This window comes from Cervus canadensis, chromosome 20, assembly GCF_019320065.1.
Source record: "Cervus canadensis isolate Bull #8, Minnesota chromosome 20, ASM1932006v1, whole genome shotgun sequence".
Lineage (NCBI taxonomy): Eukaryota > Metazoa > Chordata > Mammalia > Artiodactyla > Cervidae > Cervus > Cervus canadensis.
In genome coordinates, this window is record NC_057405.1 from 57324041 (window position 1) to 57350925 (window position 26885).

The window sequence follows — 26885 nt, forward strand, 5'->3', positions numbered from 1 at the left end:
ATGACACTGACCCTGAATATCATCTTCTCAAGCCCACATTCACTTGTTCATTTATTCAGCAAGTATTTATGAAACACTTAAATGCTCAGTATAGATCAGTATAGATCTATATTGATATGTCAAATCAATACAGACTACCATTCTTGTATCAAGGATACCCAAAGGTGAGCATGAAGGAAAAGCCCTCTGTTTTCAGGTGCTTACTATCCTGCTTAGCTTATGCAATTCCATTCTCTTCTCCTTGGACTTCTCCTCTCTGCGACCCAAGTGAATGAGGAGGGTAACATACAGTGAGAAAAATAATTACCAAAAAAGAGATGGCTTGAAGCATCTTTAAGAACTCCCTACAGAGGCATTAATCTTTCTTTTTGGTGAGATTCTTGAGAGTAAGGACTCTTGGAGCATGGGAGGCTTATACTGTGGGCTCAGAGGACATAAAATGATGCTGTTCCCTATTGGATGAGATTTCCTCATGGCAAATCATGACCTCAGAGTGGGTCCTATCTGGACAACTGCGCTCTGCCTGGAGCTGTTTTAGGAGACCAGCTGGTACAAGATGCAATCACATGGCTTCCTAAGAACTTAAGCCACTTAGCTCAAAGCCTGGCAGATCTTTAGCATTGGGCGCTAGGCTGAAACAGGAGGTGGCACATCGTATCATGAGCAATGGTTGGCTGGGGGCTTGGCTCCTGTAGCTTAATCAGAGGGCAGAGGAAGGTAGGACCAGTGGGGGGTCTGGAGCAGCTGCAGCCAACGGGCAGAGAGTAGCAGAGGCCTTGAGGAACCAGAAGGTCTCCACTCCTGATAAAAAATGCTTTGAATACTGCCATCTATGCTGAGAATTCCTTCCCTTAGTTGAGTTTGAGCTCTCAAAATCAAAATGGTTCCAAAACTGAAAAGCTTCTGTTTCTATCCATACCCTAATAAGAACTGTCACAGTGAAGTTTAAAAAAAGACAAAAACACACCATTTGTTTTAACAATCTCTGAGTGTGAACACAGAAAACACACAGGATAATTTCACTGAGACTTTCAGTGCTGAAATTTCAAGTTTCTTGATCAGGCAAGGTCAATGTTTTTAAGTTTCAGACAGAAATTTTTTTATCCCCAATTTCTGATGGGGGGCAGGGGGTTGTGTATTTACCTCCATGAAATGTGAAGTGTTGGGAGCTCGGATGCAAAGTGCCTTCAAGTGCACAGTGATTATCATGAGTTTTCTAGCTATCGCTTCTGTTGTATTTTTAAATGTTTCTTTATCTTGTCATTTATTTGGCTGCACTGGGTCTTTCTTAGTTGTGGCATGCTGGATCTTTGAGTTGCTGCATATGGGATCTAGTTTACTGACCAGGAAGGGAACCTGGCTCCCTGGCATCGGGAACACAGAGACTTAGCCACTGAACCGCCAGGGAAGTCCCATGGCTATTATTAATACCTTTGCATTCTTGGTAGATGATATTTTGGACCCAATTTATATAATAACTTTTAGCTGAATAGCATAAAGAATTGTATGACTCTTCTCATTGCAATGAACATAGGTATTTAGCATCTTTAGCTCTTAAAGATATTACTATTAGCAGCCCAGCTGTGATCAGCTAAATTTGGGACCTGCTAGGAATCCTTCTGTCTGAATGTTGAAACCTAAAGCTGGACTCTACATTTCCTTGATTACCTGAATTCCAAATTAAGCTAAATTAAACTCTTTGCCCTCTATTTAAATTTTCCTTCTTGGCATATTGCCAAGATAATATATCCTTGGGCTGGTAACTCAATAGTACAGAAGTACATTGTTTTGAAAATCAAACTGAATTTGAGAGCCCCAAGAAGCAACAAAGTAAGCTCACCTCCTGGGTGAGCTCCTCTAAGCCATGGGTCTCCAGGCTGGCTGGGGGCTCCTCCTCAGGGCAGCTCACTGCCATCATCACCCAAGAGAGCTGAGACGTTTCTCTCTCCTAGATCCTCAGGTCCCAGGGCCACAGCCTTCTGTGGGGCTGCCAGGCTCTGTGAGGAGACACCGTACACTGGTGTTACCAGGACGAGTGTGGAGAGACAAAGTGCCTGACAGGCCTAGCTCTTCTTTCCCTTTAGCCCCGCCTCGGCAGCACTTCCTCCAGCCCCCTCAGGCCTCTCTTTCCCAGAGGAGGTGACCAGCCAGGCCTCACCTCGGACCTCGCTGTCTGGCTCTCACTACTCTTGCTGTTTAGTCGCTAAGTTGTGCCCGACTCTTTCGCAACCCCACGGACTATAGCCCGCCAGGCTCCTCTGTCCATGGGATTTCCCAGGCAAGAATACTGGAGCAAGTTGCCGTTCCCTTCTCCAGGGGATCTTCTGGACCCAGGGATCAAACCCACACCTCCTGCATTGGCAGGTGAATTCTTTACCACTGAGCCACCTCTAAAATCTAACCCTCAGCCGCCTCTCTGACCACGACCTCCTGCCATGGACTGCTAGGGCTTGGCTGGATCTCAAGAGTCATTTAGCTCACCCTGCACATCCCAGAGGTGAGAAAAGCACAGCTATTCACGGAGGTGCTCACAGGCACAGGGCTAAGGAGTGTGAAGCCAGGCCTCCTGACTCCCGTCTGGGACTCCTCCTACCATAGCACACTTCTCATTCCCCCACTCAAACCTCCTCATCCCATCTGTGCCCTCATGTGACCTCTGACCTCTACCCTCCCCCACACCTCCCAGGCCAGCACACTCTCCTCTCCCTTTCCTCCCCGACTCGGCCTAGGGGCCTGTTGCCCGTGCCTTCAGACTCCATCCTCTGGGCCATCCCCAGTTCTGGCTGTCCCCAGAAATACATACTATTTCTGCTCATCTCCCTGGGCCATGGCTTATTGTACAGAAAGCCACAGAAATGTCCCGACTAGATCCACCGTTTTTACCACCTGTGTGACCTGGGCAAGTAAAGAAACTAAACCGCAGTTTCCTTGCATGTAAAATGAGTATAATTTTAGAACTTTAGGGTTGAAAGATTTGCCCATTTAAAGTCATGAATGCACTTAGCACACAGCCTGTTATAACCCCCAAATAAATCCTAGTTATTATAATAAGGTAGATACAGAGGCCGCAGTACAGAACGCAGAGGATCTGGGATGTCCTTTGCTGGTCAATGGGCAGACTGAGCTTCCCAGGTAGCTCAGTGGTAAAGAATTCGTCTGCCAACGCAGGAGATGCAAGAAAACCCCCTGGAGGAGGAAATGGCAATCCATTCCAGTATCCTTGGCTGGAAAACTTCATGGACAGAGGAACAGTGGGCTATAATCCATGGGAACTCAAAGAGTCGGACATGACTGAATATGCATGCAAGTCCCCAGGGCAGACATTGAGAGCTTGTGGTTAGAGAAAGGTACGTCCAGGACTGCGGTCTGTGAGAGTCACTCTGGTTGCTTCCTGTGGGGTGGACTTGGAGCAGGAGGACAATGCAGTGGGGTCAGAGTGACCAGGTGGAGAAGGCATGGTAAGTGCCAAGAAGGCAAGGTAACAGGAGCGGGGGACAGCAAGGACAGCACCCCGGGTCTGTGAGTCTCATCTCTGCGTCATGCATCATTAGCATCCTCTCTTTTCCTCCTGCTCTGAAGCCAAGGATTCTAGTGACATCTCTGCCTCCTCTTAATCCTGACTGAGGCCCTCGGACAGGGGAGCTCTGACCTTCACCAGAGCTGGGGTCCTCCCTGCGGGCTGCTGCATGTTACAGCTTTCTCGGCAGCTGTAAAAAACACTTAAACCTTTCCCCTGTGCTCTCCTCCCCCAGCAATGGACCAACAGTGGGGTGAAGGCAGAACAGAGGCGCTTCCTGCAGCTCTCTGGGTGGTTCTAATGTGGCAGCCACGATTGGGCAGCAGTCAGACCAGAGACCGGTCTCACTTCAGGACTTGGCACCAGACAGCACCCTGCCTGGGCATGACTCTTTCAGTTCTCTCATTCCAGTCTGGATGAGCAGTCCTCAGAATCTCTTGCCTATCCGAAGACATTCTTCATTAGTTCACCCAGACATTGTGGCGGATGCTGTCAGCATCTATCCAATGGCAGTTGACCCTTCTGCTGAACAGACTCCAGTTGGTTCAGGTTGTGGCATCAGAGAAGAGGGGCTCCTCCCCCAACCCCCAGGGGATGAAATTTGATTGATCTAAATCAATCATGGTCATAGTAATCCTCTTCATCTCTTCCAGAGACTGCCGTGTGGGTATGACATAGTTCTGGCCCATGAAATACAAAAATACAGCTGAGGCACTTCTGGGAAACTTTCCCTTCTCAGTGTAAAGAGCATGTGAAAAGGGCTTGGCCTCTCCTCTCTCTTCCCTGCTCCGAGAGGCTTGTGTAAGGATGCACAGGTCAGCGCTGCTACTGCCGTCTTGTGACCCGGTGGGGAGATGCGACTGATATTCCTTAATGCCACTCCTCAGCTGCAAGGCCAACCCTGAAACAACCTGCTTTGAGATTTATAGTGAAATAAAATGCTAAATGTCCTTGGTATTTATTTACACTACTTTTCATGGTGGGGGGGAGGGCAGGTATCCTGTCATTCACAGCTGAAAGCTTCCAAAAGATATAGACATCTCATTCAGTAATGCCTCACAGGGGAGTCTGACAAAGAATAGGGGGTTTTGATGGTCTCTCCTGTAGAGGTACTTCAGCAGTTGTTTAAGATGAAGCAATCTGTAGTTAAGACTCCCAACTCAATCCCGGAAAACTAGAATCCCCTTCTGTCCAATGAAATACTAGTTGTCAGAGACTCTTTGTGATCACCTAGTAATTAAGTGGACCCTCTTTGTTATCATCCCCAGCAATGCCTGACTTGACTGCCGCTGCAGAATGCGGCCCAGGTGGTTGTGGTGTTGTGGTAATCAAAGGCAAGTAAGGCTGAAGGTGCAGAGGTAAGAGCTGAGCTCCATTGGGCTTTTTATGTAATTTTTTTTTCCAGTGAATACATTTTAGGACCTTTCCTCTGTCTTGTGTCTATCTAGTTCCATGAAATTACTTAATTTCCATTGCATTGTAGATTTTTACCAAGTTGCATTCTGATGTAGTTGCACCTTTAAATTTATATGTAAAGTCTGCATGGGCTATCAATTTGATGAACACCTCACAGGAATTATGTGATAAAAATAATTAAAGCACTGAGATTCCTTATTGACAAAAGCAGAAACTATCTCAAACTGAATATTTGAATTCTAAACTGGTGATTTTTATTCCATGCCAGAAGCAATGTTTTTCTCTCAGAATCATCTTTGTTATTGTCACAAAAATCACTGAGGAAATCGTGAGCATGAAAGAAGTATTTATTTAACTTGTATCTTTTCAAGAGTATGTCTAATGATATACTCTTAAAGATAAGCTATATATATTAAATATTAAGCATATGTAATATAAACTATAGTATAAATTATAAAACCCACTGGTCATCTGTGGTTAAAAATAGCTGTCATTCTGTTATACTTTTGCATCATTAGGGTATGTAAAATTTTATTATTACCTTTTCTACCACCTATATAATTGTCACCTTAACTCTAAACTCAGAAATCCGACATTTTCAGGTGAACATAAAGATTCTTGTTCCTTGTAGCCCCATACAGGAAATATGTTGAGATAAAAGAGGGGAGAAAATGAGAAGCATATATTAACAGTGTCAACAGCCTAGGGGGTACTTCTCACTGCTGTGAACAAGAGGCCTCTGCCTGGAAAATAACATTTATTCATGTATAGTGGTGGATGGCATCAAAACACCAGATCTCAGACCACATTACTAGCCATGTGACTGTGGGTCATTTACTGTCTTTGAACCTCGGTTGTGTCCACTTTCAAACTGTAATACTAATCTCCAAACCAACTACCTCTCAGACCTATTATAAACTCAAATGCTCCAAATGAAAGCAGTTTAGAAACTATAAAGTGCTTTATAAATGTCAGAGACTAAATGTTTTCCTCTTTAATCTAAGGTATAAGAAATGTCAATAATTTTGTTTCTACAGTAATTCTACTTACAAGCTTAACTATGTCAAATCTGTCAAATAGCCATCAGGTAACCATGGAGGAACAGCCAGGTCAGTATACCAGGCCACTGCCATGATATCCGCAATATTTTCCCATGTCGTCCCTTAGTGAGGTAAGCCGGGCAGCTTCCTTGCTTTTAAATAATTCTGTCCTTGTCCTTCTTTTCAATCGTTCTGACTTGCCCTACAGACATTTTCTGACTGAGCCAGCTCGCTTCACATTCCAGCAGTGTGCTTCCAAGGTCTATTTTGGCCCAAGATCCTAGGTGCAAAGACCATAGTTAGTACTTGGAGGTACAACATGGTTTTAAACTGAAGTTTCAACTGAGATGATAATTGTATAATCGTTAGTTCCAAACTGAAAGTGAGGTAAAGCTCCATAGGGCAAGTTACGAAGAAACACTCAGGCTCCCTGGCCCTAAGGGTCCAGGCTGAGGCTAAAAATAAGGAGTCAGAGAGTGGAACAGGGGAGAATGTATGAGACAATTTCTTTGAAGAGGAGGGTAAGCGTACCACCTCCCTTATCTCAAACTCAGTGAGTGGTCTTCCCAGTGACTGCAGTTAGATGGTCCACGGAAAACTAAAGCTCCAACCAAGGACAGTATGGAGGGGACGACATGAGACTTCATCCTGAGAGTCTCAGGGACAAGAGATGTATGGGGCCATCTTGAGACCCATCTAAAGGGGCTGGAGCAAACCCTGGATTTCTACGGGATGGGAAGGAACTGAAAGCAACCAGTAATTCATGCAGAGCAGTCGGGAAAGATTTCAAATCTGAAGAAGGCAAATACTTTGTGTTAGGCCCTAAAATTATCCAATCAACTAATAAGTATTTATTGTTTTATTATATGTGAAATCCTGTTGGGTACTTTGAAAACCACTTAGCTCCCTTTAGTTCATTCAGGTTAATATCATTTCCCCTGCCTAACACTATGCCTTACACATAGTATGTGCCCCCAAATATTTTCAATTTAATTATTCTTTACAAGATACTTAGCACCAAAGGATGTGGCATTTTCCCAGTGTTGACAACACTTCAGCTGAAAAATCTCCATATTTAAAAAACGTGGTGCAATCCCGAATGGAGAGTGATTATGGTCTCACTTGTATTTAACACTGTAAAGTGTTGCTGAATGGTCTAACAGGAGAAAACAGAATTTAAGCCAGAAACATAAATGGAGTTCTTCTCACCAGTCAACACTAAGAACAAAAACTGCCGACCGGAGGCCTAGACTTGAATCTACCGCTCTCACTCACTAGACCTCGGGCCTGTATTTCCTCTCCTGTGAATAGGGATGCCAGGGTGGCTTCATCAGAGTGTCAGGGACGCTCAAAATGATAACACACAGTGAAACACTGTAAACTCTGAAGTGCTTCACCCGTGCAAGGTCTTAATAATAGCAGCAGTTTAACATTCGTTGACAGCCACATGCACAGCGCTTGAAATCTATTCTCTCAGTCTTCACAACTATCACAAGACCTAGCTAAGTACTGTTATTCCCTCCGTTTTATAGATGAGGAGAGTCTGAGAGGGTTAAGCATCTAGTTCAACCTGAACCAGTAAATCCTGAATCTTACCCCTAAACACTAAGCTGCCTTTTCCGTGTATTGTTATTTAATAGAGGCGCTGAGATCTCACACGGGCTCAACGAACGTGGTTCCGTAAATTGCTAATTTAAAAGCAAATGCCTTCCCACCCCGGCTCTTCCACGCGGAACGCCTCGCCCTTTCTCGCAGCACCTGACGCTCGGTCTCCCAGCCTCCGGCCCTCGCCCACGCTCCTCCCACTCCGCCCACGCCTCGGCGTTTCTGCGCAGGCGCCGGGCTGTCTGCGCAGGCCCAGTGGCCGAGCGGCGCCGGGGGACCTGTCAGTCCGTCCTCACCCAGCCCCACCCTGCTGAGCCCCGCCTGCTCTCCTTCGCGGCTGAGGCTGCTGCCTGCGGGAGAACTGGAGGATGAGCTGAATCTCCGCAGTTGTTAAACGTGTCTCCAGCGCTAACCACAAGGTACTTTGGGTCTGGCCGGAAGCCCCCTTCCCTGCGCCCACTCCCAACTCAGTCTCTGGTGCACTCCGCCTGTCCAGCAGCTACCTGGCTCTGCAGGGAGGCTGCCGGGCCGCCGGAGTAAGTAGTTTGTGTACGGTTACCATGGAGACGCCGGCCGGCCGGCCGGGAGGAGCGGGCCGGTGGGCCAGCGGGCTGGCAGGCCGACAGGCGGGCAGGGTGAAGATGCTGCCGCGCTCTGCTCTGGCCTGGATCGGTGGAGGAGGGGGCATTGCCAGGAGTCGGGGAGCCGCTGACCGCGCGGGAGGTGAGGCTTCCACTGCAGGTTCACCGGGGACTCCTCCTGTCCTCGCCTTTCTGTCCCTGGATCGGGGAGAGAGGTGATGACAGTGAACTGTGCTTGCTCTCGGGTCGGGTCGCCGATGTCTTTATTTCTACACGCTGAGGTTTAGCCAAGCGCGTGGTGCTTAGCTGAAACTCAATACTATTATTTGTTGAATGAGAGAGTGATAGACAAAGGGACTTTGTTTAGGCAGACAGTGACCCAGCCAAAGTCACACAAATTGTACTTGGGCTCCTCTAGGCAACAGGTAGGGTCTGAAATAAATAAGCGTATGTGTAACAATATACGTTAAATATATCATATTACATATAATGTCTTTTATCATCCATTCCTACTAGTGTCACAGCAGACCTTCCATCTCATCCTGATTTAGAATTATTTTACGTGGTAGAAAAGTACCACACCTTATTTATATCCTATTTTGTGGATTTATAAAATTCTGCTTGTTTTGACACAGCTGATAGTCAATAACATACTTAAGATTCTTTTTTCACAAAGCAGAATACCCTGGTTTAAATTTTAAAACTTATAAAATATATTAAAAAAAAACACTGAACAAATGGCATTTACTTTCTTTTGCAGTTTCTTTTTTGAAATGCGACTTTTCATTCATGAGAAAATTAATTGTTGTATCCTTTTATCACATAGCTTTGGGACAGTAGTTAACATTTTTTAAGGGCCAGTCACCATGCTAACCCACTTTATGTTAATTACATCATTTAATTTTCAAAACAGTCCTATGAGACAATTACTCTTTACAGCATGCTTTTTTTATTTATTTTTATTAGTTGGAGGCTAATTACTTTACAATATTGTAGTGGTTTTTGTCATACATTGACATGAATCAGGCATGGATTTACATGTATTCCCCATCTCGATCCCCCCTCCCATCTCCCTCTCCACCCCATTTATAGGTGAGGGAACAGAGGCTTAGAGATGTTAGAAACCCTGCCCAAGGTTATACAGCTGCAAATTGTTAAGAATATTTGAACTTTACTCGAGTATCTAAGCATTTAACCACTGCTTGTTTGGATGCTCATATTATCACAAAAGTCATTCAGAATCATGGTAAATCATTTGATTTGCAAGGAAAAAAAAAAAAAAAGAGTATGGAGATGACAAGTCTTTCTCCTATTGCAAACATCCTGATAGCGCAGTGTTGCATTTAGCAAGAAGGCTCTGTTTCAGATGACTGTTTACAGCAGAGGTAAAGACAGATGTTTATAATTAGGTATAAACTTATAAATGATGACTTACAACCTTTCCCCTAACCAATAAGAAATACTTTGTTTGAAAAGGTCTCCAGTTTCAAATTTCCTTCTGCTGGTGGTGTTCATCCCCTAGAGTTTCTGTGGGCATCATAAACTCAAGACAGTGATGCAGGACAGAACTCAGCTGCTACTTTCCCTTTGTAGTCCACATCTCCTTCTGTTTTCTTTTAAAAGGTCACCTTGCCCTCCCAAGGTTTGCATGTCATCTCTGTCCCCTTCCTGCCCTCTCAGATGCCAGATCCTGCTTCTCATGGTTCTCACATTCTTGGTGTCACTTGTTGTCATCTTTCTTCTTACCTCTGTTTCACCTTTACTCCTATACTTCAGGCTTTTCATACCCCATCCACTAGTCATGACGTTTATCAAGTCTTACTCCATGCTGGGCAACTCAAAGCGAAAGCAAGAAAGCAAAAAGGGGTTAAGTTTGATCTCCTATTGCCACTTGAAATAAAGCCCCATATGCTTTCTTAATCCACTCTTAACAAATGCCTCCAGTTCAGAAGCCATGCAACCTTCATCTGGATGTTTTCTAGCTAGGGTCTGTATTTGGAGTCCAGTTATTATGCACATGCCAACTTTCAACTGCGCTTCTCATGGAGAACAGGCTCTGAGTCTGGTGGGGCAACACCAGGTGCATAGGCAGTTCTAACCCGGTGAGGGAGGAGGTGTACTGATGGAGACCACGAGGGACCTTGTGGAGCATGTGGGAGGGACACCTAACAGGCTGGGAAGGTGGGAGAGGCTTGTCCAGGAAAGCTTTCTCAAGGACCTCTAGGAGGTAGCTGGGTTATATAAAAACTGCCTGATTTTGTCCCTTCTAGTTTTTTCCATCCTGCCCATCCCTGCCATCATTTCATGCCACAACATCTTTTAATTTGCTTATCAGCTTTTATTTACTTTCTTGACCTGCCATTAATTTCTCTCCCTGCTACGACTCCAGTCTTCATTTCCAGGGCTGCTGCTTGTCCAGCACACACGTGGTGTATCCTTGATACTCTGCCTTGGCTGGAAACTCGTTGACTTGCCTGGAAACTCCTCCTCTACTCCAGCCTCAGTGTCAGCCATTGTCATTTGCTCAAATTCAGACCATTTTCCAGAACCCAGCTCAAACATCATCTCCTCCAGGAAGTCTATCTGACACCCCCCAATCAGAAATCTTTCTCTTTCCTAATCACATGGTAGTTTATTTTTATTTATTTTTTTGCCCCCATCAGTTTCTACCTTGTATTAAAAGCATGTGAGCATAAGCAGGGTTGATACTCAGCTGGTTCACACCGAGAAGTCTATTCTGCTTGTGAAGACACATGCATGTTTCTGTATTGGGGTGTAAGTAGCTGCAGCCCCGAGGCCTCTGAGTGCCCCACCTTCCACCACCCAGTCTAGTGGGTAATAGTTTGAATATGTTCAGCTCTGGGAACATGTGTGCATGCGTGCAATTGCTTAAGACTTTATCCATCTCACAGAATTAAATGAGATGATGTACTTGAGAGTACTTAGCACACTGCTTGATATTAAAGTATATGTTGAACGAGAATTAGTGGTCCTTGTCTGAGAGTGAAGACAGTGTTTATTCCTGTCTGTATTCCCAGAGATCCAAATAGAGGAAACAGCTGAATGGATTTGTTCCAGTTGTCAGGAGGATTTTTGTAAAGTTAAAATTTCTGTAATACTACTGTGTTATGGCTCAGGCATGCTTTATTGTAATAGACAAATGGATCATTTTTTAAATTGGCAAAAACCATCTCTAATAAGAATTTGTAATTTAATAATTATAAAGGAAATACCCCCTCAAACCCACTTCTAACTCAGTTCACTTGCATTATCGAACATTTCCGTGTTTGATTTGGGTAATACTATACTAATATTGATATGATAATAGATTAACTGTGCAGATAACACATTATTGAAAGGGTTTCTCAAAGTGTAACTGCTGAAGTGAGAGTTGCAGAGGAGAAGAAAAGGGAGAAAGTCGGGTAAGAGTTGATGGTAAAAATTTACAGACAAATAGGTTTTTAAACCCATTACGTACATCGTTTCCACTGGTATTATATATATATATATATATATATATATAAAAAAGCATTGAATATTTTTTAGTAAAGAGTCTGTCATATCATATTAGAAATAAATGTACCAGGTCTGCTAGTTTTTGTTAGTTGTTCTAATGTACATAATTCTGGAGACCTTGCTTACATTCAAATGCCTGTATCGAAAATTTCCAGAATAGTATTGCTTATCTAGTAATTTTTTTATTGTTTTTACTTCACCCTCTGGCCTTTCCTTGTGAAAAGAACTGCATATTGTTTGTAATTATCATTATATTCTTTTCTTCAAAAACTCTTAAGAGTGGATAGAACTAAACAAATGTTCTTGTTGCCTGTTGTTAAATAACACCTTAATGTACAGAATCATAATATGGTAAATCCTCTTTGGTTGTCTGAGGAATCACCTGTTGATTCTACTTACAGAAATAGATGGTTTTCAGTTTCCTTGGATATATTTCACAAACCCCTTTTTTTTTTTTTTTTGCAGAAGTTATTCTAAAATTGGGTAACCGAAATATGTGAATAATTTTACAGACTTCAGTCTCCCTAGAGATACAACATTTTCAGAAGATTGGTTTTTCTTTTATTTTAAATGAATGAATACTTAATACCACATACTAATTAGAATCAAGTTTTTAAAATCTCAACTATTTTAAAATGTAAAGCTGTCACAGTTGTGTTGCCAAGTTAGCCAGGCCTCTGGGGCACACAAGCATTTAAGAAGAATGTGTAACCTCAAGGGATGGGATGGTGGGGTGGGAGGGAGGCACAAGGAGATATATGTATACTTATAACTGATTCACACTGTTGTATGGCAAAAACTAATACAACATTGTAAAGCAATTATACCCCAATTTTTAAAAAATTTAAAAAGAGGGATGTGTATCCTCATGGCCCTTGTGCGTGACTGTACCTCTTTCACTGAGGGCAGTGTCTTGGGAAAAGATCATTTGATATTTTGTTATTTATTCATGTAGGACATTAACTCAAATTGAAGGCAATTTGAATCAACTCATTCAGATATATCATAGGTGAATGTAAGGCTGAACCTATCTACAATTATAAAAGCTAGTATAGTTTGGATAGAGACCGCATCTGACTAACCTTAATCTTATACTGGCATTTGGTGTGGAGGGCAGTGGGAAAGAAAGGGAAACATCAGTTAAGTAGAACCATGTACTTCAGTTAACAGAACCCCCCTCCCACCTTGCCTGTGGATCTCCCATCTGTAAAACGATTGGAGACCTTGAGATGATTTTCCCTTCCTAGGGTGTCTTCTTTCGCAACTTACCTTCTTTCCGTCTAGGTTTAACTTCAGTCTGTGTCTCCTCCCTGCTTGTAATTCCCTCAATTGCATGTATTCCCTAAGGCATCACTGTGCACATTCATCCTGATCTTCAAAGTGTAACTGCCTGGTCGATTTTTAATTAAAAGTTGTGATTTTTTTTTCCAAGTTTAATGTACAGGAATGGTGTAAGCATGTATGGGTAGGTTGGAGGACTCCTTTCTAAATGACTGGATGAAAATAGTTGGTGTTTTGTGCCCTGTATGTGCAGGGTGTGGTGTCTTCCTGAAGAACATTGCACTTTAAAAGGAAAGATGCTGTCTCCAAATGATAAAAAGTTAGAAAAGCTGGATCCATTTTACCGACCTTCACTGTCCAAGCAGAAGACCAGTGCAGAAATCATAAGTGAAGCACGAAATGCCTTACGAACTGTTAGGACCCAAAGACCATTTACACCACGGGAAGACCTAAGAAAACTATTTGGGCCTGCATCTTCAAGAACACCAGAAAACAGACCTCCATCCTCCTTCAGGTATTTAGCTCTTCTCTTGTCTGTACACTCAAATGTGTATGTGTCACCAGATGACATTTTCCCTTAATTCTAGGTTTGGATAGTTGCTTTGTTTGACTTCTGCTAATTATATCACTTATCTGTCCAAGATTTCTAAAGATAATTCCAGACCTTGGGTCCAAGGTCTGGCTGTGGTTGGAAATGGTTAATAAGGGTTGTTATACCAACTTTATAAAGTCGTGTGAACAAAGCTTTAAAAAAATTACTATATACCTTCCATTTTTTAATTATTCACTATTTTTAGTCCTCCTAAAAGCAAGAGAAGAGTTATTAAAAATGTTTAAAGTAACTATGGTTTTTAAGAATTTTGTCTCCCTCAAGGCTTATGCGCTGAATGCTTTTACTTGTTGTGGAGTTAGAGTTAACTAGCGTATACTAGAAATAAAAGAAATGATTATTCACAAACTTATGTTTCTGTTCCATCTCCTGTGCTAGCGTCCATGCATCAAGTTTTGAGTTCTCTGATTCCAGGCCCATCTCTGGCACACGTCTCAGTCCACTGGAGCTTGTGAGTACTTTATATTACCATGGGTGTCGTGAAATGGAATTGGCCACAGTACTTGGAATCGGCACATATATTCTAAGAGGATGATCACATAGACCTAAATGTATTAATAATTTAATATGAAATCAAATTCTTTTATGTCTTTCCAAATATAATCGTTAGTACCTAATGAAACGCTTTTATTATCCACCAATAGTTTGATAGGGCTTCCCAGGTGGCTCAGTGGATAAAGAATCTGCCTGCAATTCAGGAGATGCAAGTTTGATTGCTGGTTCGGGAAGATCCCTGGAGGAGGGCATGGCAACCCACTCCAGTATTCTTGCCTGGAGAATCCCATGGACAGAGGAGCGGGCAGGCTACCGTCCATAGGGTCGCAAAGAGTCAGACACAACTGAAGCAGCTGAGCATGTACACACTCATAGTTTGATAACAAAGAGGAATTTTAGAAATATATGAAAACTGGCAAACAGAATGTTTCACAGTATTTTTAAAGTTATGTGCATGTATTATGTTTTTAATAGTTATGTACACAAATTATAGACACATGTACATAGAGTCAAAAAAAAAAAAAAACAACAACCCTCCAGCAGTCTCCTGTCCCCTTATTTTTCATTCTCCACTCCCCAGTCCCCCTTACACTGCTATATCTCTTTATAGCTCTTATTCCTACCTGACAAGCATTTATTGATTTGCTTATCCACAATCTGTCCCCTTCCCCTGGAAGGGGCTTTCATTTTAAACTCTATTGGCACATTTTTTTTTTTTTGGTGTTTACATCTAGATTTTTAAATAACGCAGTGTCTTGCTGCTCTCTGACTTGAAAGCTTGAGGAATTATCTAATGACTTCCCAGTAGGAAAGAGGAAGATTTAACTCTTGTCTGCCTCCAGCGCCTCCTCACAGCACATTCACCGTTTCTGTCTCTGCTGCCGCTCACTATATAGATACAGCAAAATTTTGGTTAGAACCCTTTTTTCTGACTGTGATTGTATAAATTCTGTTTATAGCTGAACCTTGAACTAATGATTGGTGAGGATTACTTCTCCTTATCTGTACCACTTTTTGTCTTCCCCAGTGTTAATAGTTGCCTTGCTTTAATAGTATTATATTATTATTGTTTCAGTTCTAAATTCTTCAGGCCTTAATTTCCTTCATATATTCAGGCACATGAGATATTTTTTTGATTCATCTCCTTGGAGAACTTTCCACAATGCCTTCCTGGAACAGTTGTCCTGGCATCTTGCACACAGCTCGCTCCTGTTTCTAGTACTGGCTTCCCTATTTCCTGTATCCCAAGTCCTCCTCTTTCCTGATTTATTCTTACTTTAGCAGAGTACTCCCTCCAACAGCTTCTCGAGAGAGGACATATGGGACACAAATTATTTGAGACCTTGGTTGCTGCTTTTTCTCTTTGGAAGTTTGTAGGATTTTTCTTTTTGCTCCCAGTGTTCTGAAATGTTCTGTTACTGAGCACTTCAGATGTAAAATCTAGTGGCCTTCAGCTCTGGGAAATGTCCTTGAGTTATTTTGATGTGTTTTCCCCTCTTGTCTGTTCTGTTTGCCCTTTCTGGAATTTACTATTCAGGTGTAGGATCCCCTGGACTGGCACTTCAGTTCTCCTATTTTTCTTTTTTCTGTTTCCCATCATTTTTTGAATGAGACTTTGTCTTCTAATCCTTTTGTTGGGTCCTTTTCAATTCTAGGATGGTATTTCTAATTTCCAAAAGCTTTTCCCCTTCTAAATTATCTTTTTCTTACGAATGGTATTCTGTTCTTATTTCATGGTTGTAGCATCTTATTCAGTTGCTCAGTCATGTCTGATTGTTTGTGACCCCATGGACTGGAGCACACCAGGCTTCCCTGTCCTTCACCTTTTCTGGGAGTTTGCGCAAACTCATGTCCATTGAGACAGTGATGCCATCCAGCCATCTCATCCTCATCCCCTTCTCCTCCTGCCTTCAATCTTTCCCAGCATCAGAGTCTTTTCCAATGAGTCAGCTCTTTGCATCAGTTGGTCAAGGTATTGAAGCTTCAGCATCAGTCCTGCCAATGAATACTCAGGGTTGATTCCTTTAGGATGGACTGCAATCCTTGCAGTCCAGGGGACTCTCAAGAGTAGCATCTTTTCTTAGTATATTAATGGTTGTTTTGGTTTTTTAATTGTTCTTTTAAAACTTCTGTTGCTTTTGTGATGTATATATGTGTGTCTTCAACAACTGAAATTTATTTTCTCACAGTTTTGGAGATTAGAAGGCCAAGATCAAGGGGGCAGCGCTGGTGCTTTCTTGAAGCTTTTCTCCTTGGCTTATAGATGGCCGTCTTTTCCTCTGTGTCTCTGTTGCAGTTTTATATTTGTCTTGGTCTCTCTTTTTTCTTATCAGAGATTCTCCTCTGATAGCTCATGCTGCTTATTTGGCTGTTCTTATATTTTGGCTTATATTTGGCTGTTCTTATTTGGCTTGAGAGTAGAAGCATGTGGAACGGGTTGGTCAATCCTTAGCTGATACCTACCTAAACCTACATTTAGCAGGGTTTGACTGGGCTTTGTTGTTTATAAAACCCCCAACAACATATCTGTTTAGGGCTTTCCTTGTAAGCTAGTCAGTTTTCTGTTAAGTTTTTCTTGGAGGATAAAGACTGAGTGCTGACTATTGGGCTGTAGTTGTCCAGCCTTTTATACCAAAGAAAGAGCCCAAACAAAGACATCAGTTATAGGGGGCAGTTTCCCTGGCTCATTGCGTGCGCACTGAGTTGCTTCAGTCATGTCCGACTGTTTGTGACTCCATGGACTGTAGCCCACCAGGCTCCTCTGTCCATGGGATTCTCCAGGCAAGAATACTGGAGTGGGTTGCCATGCCCTCCTCCAAGGGATCTTCCCAACCAAGGAATCAAACCCGCATCTCCTGCACCGGCAGGCAGGTTCTTTACCACCAGCGCCATCTGGGAAAGCCCAGGCTCGTTAGTTACCAGGGAAACTAGCAAAGGGGCATGCCCATCACTGCCAGTTTGATAAGCTATCAGGTGGAGATATTCTGATCTAAAGATTAGAAAGGTCACCAGCTTGGAGGGAGCAAGTAGGTAGGAAGGTTTGTCGTGTGAGTGGAGTGCAGGTAAGATAGATGCTATTCTGGCAGGGGACGTAGAGAACAGTCATCTTGAGTGGCCTGACCGTAGACCAACTCCCAGGAGCCAAGAGGAAGAAGGTACGAATGCCTACTATTCAGTGCATAAACATCCAATTAATATCTATGTTTACATTAAGTACCCTGACCCTCAACAGTGCCTGGTTAGCCAGAGACACTGTTTTACCCTCTCTGAAGGACAAACCTCCCATCTGTTCCTGGGTTCAGTAGCCTGACTGCCTGCAGCTGGGAGGGAAGCAGTTACCTAGACTTTCAGCCAATTCTCCTTATTTCAGATGCATTTTTTCAGGCAAATATTTCAGATATTTCAGTACCTGGTGATACCAGTTCCTTAGACTTTCCCAGAATTAGAATGTCCGTCAAGCAGCTTCTCAATTTTTATTGCTGTTTATGTCTGCATGCTTGTGAATGTATGTTTGTGCGTATGCATGTTTGTCATTGGTGAACTATTTTAAAGGAAGTTGCAGTCCTTATAAGACTTCATCCACAAAAATTTAAGTGTGCATCTCATATAAATAGGGACAGCCTCCCATACAACCACAATGCTATCATCAAAGCACAGAAAGTTAACATTATTCAGTAGCTATTTAATGTACAGTTCATATCCGAATGACCCCAGTTGTTTCAAAATGCATCTTTTATTCCCAAATACTCATCAAAATGCCTCTGTGAGGAAGACTGTACTTGTTCTTATATTGCAGATGACAAAAAATAAGATACCAAATTAGCAAGCATGAACCAATGTGCAATAAGTACTTTGTCAACCATTGTTGGCACATGTCTTCTTGCACCTACAGCCTTGGAAACCACCTGTTTTTGAAGCAGCTACAGCAAGAGGGCCCCTTGAGTAGTCAGTCTGCTGTGTTGCTAAGTGGTTCTCCATTCTACAGTTCTGCCATTTGACTCCTATGATTTGTTTTTAATATTGCTGTAATTTTGGGGGACTCACTCAATTTGGGCCTACTCTTTCCTACAAATCTCAGTTCCTAGAGTTCACTTGGTCCCTGTTAAGCAGAGAGAATGTTGGCAATTGCCCCTGTTTAAGGTCACTGCAATTAAATTCCTTTACTGTAGAATGATTGGGTGCTATGTGCAAAGTCAAAGCAGGAGAAGAGTAACTCTGTTAGTTTGAAAAAAATTTTTTTTCTTATACTGAATTATGTAAAGGTTTTTGGGCATATTTCCTTTCAAACAAGAAACCTTGGAGCTCTTAGTCAAAAAAAAAAAAAAAAAAAAAAAACTCTGAAAGTGACCTCATAATTACCTCCCCTTCCACTTTCTTTGCCCCTTTCCACATCACCTTTTAAAGAATTCTTTGGTGCTGCAACCACTAAATTAACAAGCAGGAAGGAGATCTGGGGCAATGGGAGCCCAGGGAAAGGGAAGGGAGTACTGACCCCTGGAGGGTGGGGGAGGGGTGGTGCCTACTTGAGTCCCTTAAGGATGCAGTTGCTGAATTTGTTAAGATCTCAGCAATTGAATTTCAGCCCTTTTTTGATCTGGGACATGTTCTCAGGCTGGTTTGCCTTTTGATAATTCCTCAACCAGCAGTCAGGCAGGGAAGAGGGACCTGGGAAGAGCAGCCCATTCCAGTTCCTGCATTTAACAAATCCTCTCAGCCCTTCACACTTGCACATTGATCCCTCTGTCTGTTTCTCCCCCTCATCTGTCCTGTGCTCCCCCGCCCCGCCTCCACCACAGCCTTCAGCAGGAGTGGGCTGCCTGCACTCAGGGCACACTGGGCTTGGCTCACTCACCAGGGTTCCTATCAGGAACTGTAATCCTATAAGTCAAGGGAAAGAAAGTGAAGTCACTCAGTCATGTCAGACCCTCTGTGACCCCATGGAACGTAGCCTACCAGGCTCCTCCGTCCAGGAGTACTGGAGTGGGTTGCCATTTCCTTCTCCAGGGGCTCTTCCCGACCCAGGGATCGAACCCAGGTCTCCCTCATTGTAGAAGAGACGCTTTACTGTCTAAGCCACCAGGGAAATCAAGTCAAGGGAAAGCACTGCAGTGTGTAGTATGCCATGAGCATTTATACACACCCACTGTGTGTGTGACCTGCTATGTAAGTGAGCCACAAACAACTTTCTCTTAGCATCTCTCCCCTTTCTCAGAGCAGTTCTGAGACGTGGGGCTGTTGTGTGGTGGTAGTTATTGCATCACTATTGTCAAAACAGAATTCTCCTTATGTTTATGAAACTTACAAGACCTAGTTATTTGAGCTCCAAGTTGGGCTCCCCTGGTGACTCAGTGGTAAAGAACCCGCCTGCCAATACAGGAGAAGTGGGTTAGATCCCTGCATCAGGAAGATACCCTGGAGAAGGAAATGGCAACCCACACCAGTATTCTTGCCTGGGAAATCCCAAGGACAGAGGAATCTGGTGGGCTACAGTCATGGGATTGCAAAGAGTTGGACATGACTTAGCAACTGAGCATACACCTTTTTATTAAACCTTTTATTGACCTATAGAAAAGACACAGATCATAAGAGTGCAGCTTCATAAATTTATGCAAACTCAACATACCAGGTAACCAGCACTGAAAAGGAAGTAACATGTAGTTTCCAGCACCCCAGAAACCACCTTCCCAGGGTAACCACTGTCCTGACTTCTCACAGCATAGATTAGTTCCAGCCGGTTTCCGTATCTTGTGCTGTGCTTAGTCGATCAGTCATTTCTAATACTCTTTGCAACCCCATGGACTGTAGCCCACCAGGCTCCTCTGACCCTGGGGATTCTCCGGGCAAGAATACTGGAGTGGGTAGCGATGCCCCCCTCAAGGGGATCTTCCCAACCCAGGGATGGAACCCAGGTCTCCTGCATTGCAGGCAGATTCTTCACTGTCTGAGCCACCAGGGGAGCATGCATATCTTTTATAGTATTTAACAAGTAGAACAAAACTGAATATATATTTTAAAGAGAAAGTGACTTAGGAGCCCATGTGTCCCTTTGGGCTGGGGGAGATCCGGGGTAAGAAAGTGCAGAATGAGAATGTCAAACAGTGTTTTTTCTTTCACTATTTCTGAAACAAATGGTGACATTACTGCAGTGCGTTGCATGCTGAGGGTGACAGAGGAGCCCAGAGGACCTGTGGAGAAAATCATAGTAATAGAAATGCACCCACAATTGCCACATCCAAAGGCTATGTCCTTGGGGGAGTTTTTAATATGTACTTGCTTTGAGACTTCCAAGAGGGGTGAGGGGCGGGTGGGGTGTGCACGTGTGGGTGCTGTGGCTTTACAAATGAAATCACGGCGACTTTCTGAGGTTGGAGATCTTGGACCCCCTTTTCTAGTCTTCATGTAGAGTGGGATTTCACCTTCCCAGCTGGTAATCTGGGGGAGCTAGGTCAGAACTTGGTTAAGGCTCCCCTGCCCCCATGCTCAGATGAGAGTTAAGGCCAGCCAGATGCCTTAAATGTCCTAGACATTTTTGCCTTCTTTGATTGTGTTGTTGTATGACAATAGTCTTTTGGTCTTTAGGAACCCTAGCAGTCTTCTCATCCAGGACAGATCTTAAAATCTGACTTTCCCAGTATTTTGGTTGTACCCCCGTCACTGGCTAGTATCTTGGTACAGAACTTGAGGGAAGTGGAGTTTTTAAGTGAAGATTTAAACCCACTTGCAACATTCTCTTTATTTTAAAATAAAGTGAATTTTACAAGAAAAAAATTTTACCGTTGTGCTCCAAAACAGCCATTTTGCTCCACAAGGTGAAAGAACATTTTGTAGAACCTGGAGTGATAGAAACTGGTGGCTTGTTTCATTTTCCCTTGGAGAATTAAAAATGCTCACACATATCACTTTATATTTTAAGTAGTCCAGAGAGGTATGTGTTTAAATGAGATGAATAATTTAGTAAAGGTCAGTAGTAAAATGGAACTAATTTTTATTATACAAACAATGACTAATTTTTCACTAGGAAAATGATACCTTTTATCAAGGAGCAGTTAAAGGGATTTATCTTGCCATCCAGATATAATTGGGTTATTCTCTTTGGGTAGAAATTCGTGTTGCAAAACCATATTTTCTGTTTTATAAGATCTCTTATTTAGTACCCCCAAACATTTCTAATAGTTAAAGAATCTGTAAAATCAGCCATTTACTTGATCTGTATTACTATTATACAGACTTGTCAGTCTTTGTTTCAGATTCAAGGCACCTGCAGAGTACAGACATTTTGAGATAAGAAAACCTTGAATCGACATTCAGTATTGAGATTATCCTTATGTATTTCATCTTTCATAATTACATGTAAAGCACTTATTTTCCTGTATCATACTCTTAACTTTGTTGTTACTATTAGTTTCATGACTTAAGTCACATTCTTATGAATATTTTGCAGCAAATTAAGGAGACTAAAAAGTGAAAGGACTGTTAAATATAACATAATTTATATTTAAATTATGAGTGAGTGTTGTCTCCTTCAAAATAGACCCCTCTGGATTCAGGCTCTGTTTTCCAGCAAGGTTGCATCAGGGTCTAGGGCCTTAGCTTTTGAGACTTAAAAGTAACCTGGAACCAAATATGGTAAATACATAAAGGGTGAGCAGCTTACATAGGGAGGAGCTAGCATTTCTCAAGCCTCCGTAACAGGACTTGTCTATACTTGAGTGTCCGTGCAAAAAGGGGGCTACTGACTCCATTTGATAGATGGGCAAGCTCATAGAATGCCCAAGTTCACATAACTAGCAAGTGGGATTGATTTCAGTCAATGACTCATCCTGCCTATTATGCTGATTATTTGTTTTTTCTAACTATGTTTAGAAGAATGTATCTCTATAGTCATAAAACTGATTTTTTTTGCAGGGGTGGTTCTGGTTTATGAACCGATTACAATTGCAAATGAACAGAAGGATGTAAAATTTTTTTTGAAAAATGTCTTCATTATTGAAATAAGCAACTTCTTGAGGGAACTCTGATGTAGATGTCTATCCTGTTAATGTATATGAGAAAACCAGTGTTTGAAATGTTGTGTCATATGATAAATGAGCTCACCCATTCTCCAAATTATCTGACTTGAACGTCACACTGGATTTTTAAAAAGAATTTGTTGATTAATCTGTTGGATTGAGAGTAACTTCATTTATTATGTAAGTGATTTCAGGAACTTTTAACTTGATTATTTTTTGACTAGAGAGCTGGAAGCATTTGCTGCTATGAGATTGCTCTTTCATAAACAGATAATCCGGATAGAGTGGGAGGAAGGAGGGACCATCAGGTGATACTAAAAGTGGGAGTCCAGGCCTCCGTGAGGTTGTGGCCCCAGGTTGGGTCAGAGGTCACTGCCATCTGGAGGTTAGACCCGAAGGTGCTCTGGGTGTCATAGTGATTGGTGCAGGTATGCTTAAGTCTTTAGGGAATTGGAATTTTCCCAGTAATGTCCCTTTTCTAATGGTGGTTGTTGTTCAGTCACTCAGTTGTGTTTGACTGTTTGTGACCCCATGGACTGCAGCATGCCAGGCTTCCCTGCCCTTCACTATCGCTTGGAGTTTGCTCAAACTCATGTCCATTGAGTCAGTGATGCCATCCAACCATCTCATCCTCTGTCGCCCCCTTCTCCTCCAGCCCTCAGTCTTTCACAGCATCAGAATCTTTTCCAGTGAGTTGGCTCTTTGCGTCAGGTGGCTAAAGTACTGGAGCTTCAGCATCAGTCCTGCCAATGAATATTCAGAGTTGATTTCCTTTAGGATTTACTGGTTTAGACTCCTTGCTGTCCAAGGGACTTCTCTTCTCCAGCACCACAGTTCAAAAGCGTCAATTCTTTGGTTCTCAACCTTCTTTATGGTCCAACTTTCACATCCGTACATGACTACTGGAAAAACCATAGCTTTTACTATATGGACCTTTAGAATTTTTAAGATGTAGAAAATAAAACATATCATAAGTCCAAGACTACTACTTGCTCTTTTGTGATTTATTAGCCTAAATTATTTTTTAAAATTTTATATTATTAAAAAATACTTTTGTGTAGTCCAAAATATATAAAGGTCATATTTATATTCCACATAATTCTTGGTTGCCCAGTAAGTGTGTTCTGAACTGAATCAGATCGAACACAAAGATTTGCAAAGTAGGTTAAATGTACTATACCATATTTTATAGTTTCTTAATACAGATTTGTTTGCTGGCATGGGTAAACCTTTCTTTTTTTTTTTTTTTTTCAAATATACCAAGCAGGACAGTAGAGTATTTAATAGGGTATAACTGACGAAAGCAATGAAAAAGTGTCATATACCTAATGGACTGAGATCTGGCATCAGGGGCTGGGGAGAAGCCCTGCAGGAAGCCATGCACTCCTCTGGAAGTGTCAGGGTCAGCTCTGGGTGGTGAGTCTCATTCAAGACAGAAACTCACGCCAATCATTTTAAAAAATCTCTTTCCAGAAACCAAAAGCTCCAGCATCTCCTGCCACAGTGGAAGATTTCTGCCATTCCTTTCCTAAACCCCCAGTGGACCCCGCGAAGATTAGAAGGATAAGCAGTGCCCGGGCGCGTTTATTCAGGGCGGCCTCGCAGGGGGCTCTTCTGCCAGCCAGGACCCTTCTTCCCACTCAGTGTAAGGCCTTTAAAACCTTTAAAACGTAATAGACTTTAAAATCTGAGGGCAAGCGTGTTTCCTGAATTTACACACACGAACTATGTTTATATGATTGTTTACGTTAACTAAGACTTAGTATCGTGCAAAAGCTGGTTAAGAAACATTGTTCGTATATTTTTCTGGGTGTTTATAAAGAATACCTAAATATTAGGGTGTTTTTTTTTTTAAATGTTACTTGGTTGAAAAAGAATCTCAGGATAAGTGTTTTTTAGTGAGTGAGTTCACCTACCCTGGAAGTAATTTCTGAATTAGAATTCCAAAAGTTGTTCATTTCATTAGGCATATTTAAGTTTTATATAATATACACTCATGAAAATACTTTTCTGATCCTATGTGAAAATTGAAGCACAACGTGAACGGGACTTTTCCTACAGCCCCAGAAATGTTGGCAGGTATCTTAAACCTGTAAACAGAGAAGCTAAAAACCTCAGATTCTTATGTCCCAGTAATTGGAATTACCTCTTGTCCACAGCATACTAAGAGTTTTTCAGACTGTAGCAAATGCTCCATTAGTGGGGTGACAATCAATTTAGTGGATCACACCAGCATTTAAAACAATATAAAGTAGAATAAAATAGAATGGAAACTATCAGAGCACATTGCAGACAGCGAACGTTAGACATATGAGGCTGAAGTGAAATCCTTAAAGACAGTCTTAAGGATTTCACTTCAGCCTTGTATGTGTGTTCAGTATCATAAATTTACTGTGTATCACGTTTATATGACACCATATTATACATTTCTCATTACTAAAATTACACCATATTATACATGTCCTGAAAGTTGAAAATCCACCTTAGCTGGATCTGACAGAACCAGCACTCCCTCCGTCGACAAAGATTGATGAAGAGCGGGCAGGTTTACACTCAGAGAGGAGACACTCTGCAAATGATCCTGGAAGTTATGGTAGAAGCCACTCCCTAAGCATCCTACTTGTTTGACATATAAGCCTTTTCTCTTAACTAGTCACCAGCATAAATGTAGAAGATCTCACGGAGGACTCTAGATGCATGACTGTTTATGCAAGTAGCCCTCACCCCCTGGTATGTGATCTGGTATGTGATCTGCAGTTCCTGGTCTCCCCAGCACACTGCCACTCACTTTCCTGTCTGGTCCCTGTGGTCCCTGACTCAGCTGAAGAGAGAGAATCGGGGAGAAAGGAAAAGGCAGGCAGCGCTGGGTGTGCGGGCCGCCGCTTGACGCTGTAAGAAGTATGTAATTAAGCATTCTGCGTTACCTCACTGTCCCCATTTCTTTCTTTTCCAATAGGCAATTGGCTATTTTTTGAGCATCTACTAGCTGCCAGGTACCAGTTTAGGCCAACAGAGTCTTGCCCTCAAAGGGGAGAGAGACAGTAAACAGGAAAACCCAGATATAGGATAATTAGGCTCTGATGAGTGCTAAGAAGAAGATAAGCTGGATCCTGGGATGGGGAGTGACTATGGCAGAAGGAATTGTGTCAACTCTGGAAGGTGTCCCTGAAGAGGTGGTGTCTGAGTTGAAATGTGGATAATGATAAGAAGACAGCCAGGTAGAAATCTGTGAGCCCAGTGCCCAGGCTGAAGGGGCAGTGAGGCCGTAGGTGGGCACAAGTTCAGCTGGTGGACCCCAAGGCCTATGTGGCCAGAAAGGGGAGGGAGCTGAGGTCCCAGAGCCATTCGGGGCCAGGCCAGTGGGAGGACACGGCCAGGGCTTTATTCTTCCTGCAGTGAGAAGCCAGGGCAGGATTTAAGCAAGGGAGAGAATTCTGTTTCTCAATAGTAGCTGCATTTTTAGAGTCATCGGGGAACTTTTCAGATGTTGCTCCACCACGGCCCCCATCAGACCAGTTACATCAGAAAGGGTTGGTACTTACGGGAGCCAAGTCGAGAGGGGATGGGCTTCGGCAGCCACACGGTGCAGAGTGAGGTCAGACTCAGATAGGAACGGGGCCACTTCTCGTAAACAGGAGGGCAGAGCTGTTGTTTATTCCATGTTTTTGCTTCTAAGCCCAAATGCCGCACACATTTAACTCTTGCTGGCTCCCACTTGAGAACCGGGCTGCTTGCTGAGCTGTTCCCATGTAGTGTGAAGGTACCAGAAGAGGTGGACATTTCCCCACCGGCTGAAGCGTGTCTCTGGGTTCTTCCATCCACCCTGTAGGCAGTTGCCCTCTTCACCATTCCCACCAACCCTGCAGTCTGCGTCAGCACCCGGGAAACCGTGGCAGTAAAAAGTCATTGTCTTTTTGAAAGCGCACATCACCCAATTTAAAAAGTGTTCTAACGTCCCAGGCTTGGACTCCTTGTTCTTTGTACGGGAGCTCCCTGGGCTTGTCTCAGAATCCCTATTGTTTAAGAAGAGGTATCTTTTGTTGGGAAACAGACTGTAAAGGCTGCTGTGTGCACGGATGGGGCCAGAGGGTGTGTCCCTTCCCCTGGTCTGAAGTCATTAGTAGCTGACAAGTCCCTCAGCAGGGCGGGGGGGGTGTCGTGGCAGGTTTGGAATTCCTGATTGAGGAAAAGGAGAGAAGAGATGTGTACAGTCATGTTCACGGGGCCAGCAGTGTAATCTCTTGTGTTCAGATAGTTTTTGGCTGAAGGTAACCGTGTCGCTCTGGTTATTCCAGCTAGATGGAGACCTCCGAGCAGGTCCACCTTCTCACAGCCCTTTTATCTTAGCCACCCCAGACAGGCGTCCTGCATGGGCTTCCTGAATGTCCCCAGAGTCTGTGTTCTCCATCCCACTGATGCCACGCCGCGTTTATCACCTCTCACCCTATCCCTGGTCGTCTAGCGCTCCTGTCTTGCTCCACCTTCCAGTTGCTAGGGGGTTGCAGGTGGGTCAGCACTGGAACCCTTGGCCCTTGGAGGTATCAGAGTCTGATCACACTGAGCACCCACCCAGACATGGCTGTGAGCAACAGCCTTGTCCTTCTATCCCCGTGGACTGTGAAAAATGATGACTTTCTCTCAGTGTGCCATAAGGGACAAGAGATCAGGAAGCAAATAAAAGTCAGATTGCTTCGTCTTCTTGCTGAAAACCCTTCAGAGCGCCCTTGCTGTGCCTAATGGAGTGGTTGCCAAACCGAGTTCCAGGGAACACTTTTGGCAAAAATACAACTTTTCCTTGGAGTAAAGCTCCCGTGC

General features: G+C 43.1%; 1 protein-coding gene across 3 annotated transcripts in view; it reads left to right on the forward strand.

The window, feature by feature from the left end:
- The first annotated feature begins 7241 nt into the window (after nt 1–7241).
- ARMC2 (armadillo repeat containing 2) overlaps nt 7242–26885 on the forward strand; it is a 128888-nt gene continuing 109244 nt past the window's right edge. The window contains exons 1-4 of one of the 3 annotated variants that reach the window (XM_043439189.1): nt 7242–7997; nt 13210–13470; nt 13945–14017; nt 23544–23715. In XM_043439189.1, the coding sequence (XP_043295124.1) occupies nt 13253–13470; nt 13945–14017; nt 23544–23715 (463 nt within the window). In that variant the 5' untranslated portion in view covers nt 7242–7997; nt 13210–13252. Of the gene's footprint in view, nt 8115–13209; nt 13471–13944; nt 14018–23543; nt 23716–26885 lie in introns of all 3 variants that reach the window. The other 2 variants (XM_043439188.1, XM_043439190.1) reach the window with 2 other exon arrangements.